Source organism: Pteropus alecto, unplaced genomic scaffold (assembly GCF_000325575.1).
Source record: "Pteropus alecto unplaced genomic scaffold, ASM32557v1 scaffold398, whole genome shotgun sequence".
Taxonomy (NCBI): Eukaryota; Metazoa; Chordata; class Mammalia; order Chiroptera; family Pteropodidae; genus Pteropus; species Pteropus alecto.
The window spans coordinates 98,371-101,117 of NW_006442497.1; the positions used below are offsets into that span (position 1 = coordinate 98,371).

Sequence of the window (2,747 nt, forward strand, 5' to 3'; positions counted from 1 at the left end):
CTGTTGTCCATGTCCATGAGTTTCTGCTTCTCTTGTTTGTTGTTGTTTTCAGTTTTATATCTTCTGTATGAGTGAAATTATATGGTTCTCAAATTTTCTGCCTGGCTTATTTCACTTAGCATGCTATATCAAGATCCATCCATACTGTCACAAATGGCAGCATTTTATCTTTTCTGATGGCTGAGTAATATTTCATTGTACATATGTATCACATCTTCTTTATCCAGTCACCTATCAAAGGACACTTCAATTGTTTCTATGCCTTGGCCACTGTGAATAATGCTGCTATGACCATCGGGGTGCATATATCTTTGTGGATGAATGTTTTCAATTTTTTTAGGTAGATATCCAGAAGAGGGATTGCTGGGTCACATGGTAATTCTATTTTTCATATTTTGAGGAACTTTCATACTGTTTTTCATAGTGTTTTTACCAATTTACATTCCCTCCAGCAGTGTATCAGGGTCCCTTTACCCCCACAATCTCTCCAATACTTGCTATTACTTGTCTTGTTGATGATAGCCACACACAATGCAATATACATATGATGTATTATGGAATTGTACACTTGAAACCTACATAATTTTATTAACCAAAATCACCCCAATAAATTTAATAATAAAAAGGTTGTATTTATTAAGTCTTTTCTTATTATGTCTCAGTCTTTAACTTTCTTCTCATTGAATTTTGTGTCCCTACATCTTGATGCTCTCCTGGACATGGCTACATTTGGTGGTTGCTATCAAGATCTCATTCTCCTTTTACCACCACTGGCACCTTCTAGCTTTGCTCAGCTCTACTGCTGGTGGAAGACAGCCATGGATCTGGGAGCCTCAGGAAATAACTCAGTTGTCACTGAGTTTGTCCTGTTGGGCCTAACAGAGAGTCCAGCTCTACAGCCCATCTTCTTTGTCATATTCCTTCTTGCTTATGTAGCTACTGTAGGTGGCAATTTCAGCATTCTGGCTGCCATCCTCGTTGAGCCCAAACTCCACACTCCCATGTACTTCTTCCTGGGGAACTTGTCCCTGCTGGATGTTGGGTGCATCAGTGTCACTGTCCCTGCCATGCTGCGTCAATTCCTGTCCAATAAGAAAAGCATTCTCTATAGGGCTTGCATCTCACAGCTCTTTTTCTTCCACTTCCTGGCTGGGGTAGACTGCTTCCTGCTTACCGTCATGGCCTATGACCGCTACCTGGCCATTTGCCAGCCCCTCACCTACAGCACCCGCATGAGCCGGGGAATCCAGCAAGCCCTGGCCGGCATGTCATGTGGCCTTTCCTTTGCCAACGCACTGACCCAAACTGTTGCCTTATCTACTCTTAAATTCTGTGGTCCCAATGTGATCAATCATTTTTACTGCGACCTCCCACAACTCTTCCAGCTCTCCTGCTCCAGTATCCAATTCAATGAGCAGTTGCTCTTTATAGCAGCAGCCTTCATGGCCGTCACCCCCTTGGTCCTCATCATTGTGTCCTATGCACATGTTGTAGCTGCAGTTCTGCGAATCCGCTCTGCCGAAGGCAGGAAAAAAGCCTTCTCCACGTGTGGCTCCCATCTCACTGTGGTTGTCATATTCTATGGTTCAGGTATCTTTAACTACATGCGACTAGGTTCAGCCAAGCTTTCAGATAAAGATAAAGCTGTCGGAATTTTTAACACTATTGTTAACCCCATGCTGAATCCAATCATCTACAGCCTCCGGAACCCTGATGTGCAGGGCGCCCTGAGGCGGGTGCTCATGAGAAGACCACTTCCCAAGTGACATCTCTTCCTCTGACCTTAGAGAATGTCATGGCTCCACTTACTGCTTCCATGAGGTATTGTGATTAGTGCAAGTGGAATGCGGATATGAGGAAACTGAGTCAGAGACTGGTTTAGGAAGGAGAGTACAATAAAAATTATAATAGCTGTCTCTTATATCGTGATTACTACAGGCATTGTTCTAAATGACTAATATCTATTAATTTATATAATCCTTATAGCAACCCTATGAGGTACATATGGATTCACAAATTACAAATTAGGAAATGGAATCTCAGAGAGGCTAAGTAACTTGCCCAAAGTCACATAGTTAGTGAATATCAGAGCTGCGATTTGAACCTAGGCAGGCTACTTCTTTAACTACTGCCTATCAAAAATTAAACCATTTCAAGGAGGAAGGGTATGTGTAAGGTGGAGTGGGGAAAATGGATGGGCACTGTAGAGAAAAAAAGAAAAATAATCAGTGTGATAAGAAAAAAACTATTTAAATAAAATGAAAATGTGAATTATAAAGTTTTTGTTCCTTTAACAGATTTACAGTTTGTTCCAGGGCAGCTGATATAGGTTGAGGGAATTGTTGGATGCCAATTTCAACAAGTAAACCAACAAAAAGAAGAAATTTTAAAACCAAGTCTGAAGGAGTAGGCCCTGTTTAGAAAAATCATAGAGATGAGATAGAGCATTATCATATTGGGCCAATGATAACAAAAAATACATACAATAAAGTTAATTAGAGAAAGAGATTCAGCTCATTTGGAAGTTTTTCTGATCAAATGACAATCTTTGCCATCTCTGACATATACCTGAAACCAGCCCCCTCTGTCTGCATTGTGGTAAGGAGGTAGGGCTTTCATTTATACCTTTAAACAACTCTCTCTATAATGCAATAAAGTGCATGCATATTAAAAAATTAGAAAGTACAAAAACAAAATTAAAATTACCCATACCTTCATTCAGAGATGATCATCATGGACATTAAGCA

The 2,747-nt window shown here is 40.4% G+C and overlaps 1 protein-coding gene across 1 annotated transcript; it reads left to right on the top strand.

Moving 5' to 3' along the window:
- Nucleotides 1-818: 818 nt before the first annotated feature.
- LOC102884783 (olfactory receptor 139) lies at nucleotides 819-1,766 on the top strand. Its single transcript, XM_006922406.1, has one exon. It carries the CDS (start codon nucleotides 819-821, stop codon nucleotides 1,764-1,766), a length of 948 nt encoding a protein of 315 aa, XP_006922468.1.
- The last annotated feature ends 981 nt before the right edge of the window (nucleotides 1,767-2,747 follow it).

Bases quoted from the DNA above. Each gene is read 5' to 3' on its own strand.
- LOC102884783 (XM_006922406.1), top strand. From the start codon at position 819: ATGGATCTGGGAGCCTCAGGAAATAACTCAGTTGTCACTGAGTTTGTC.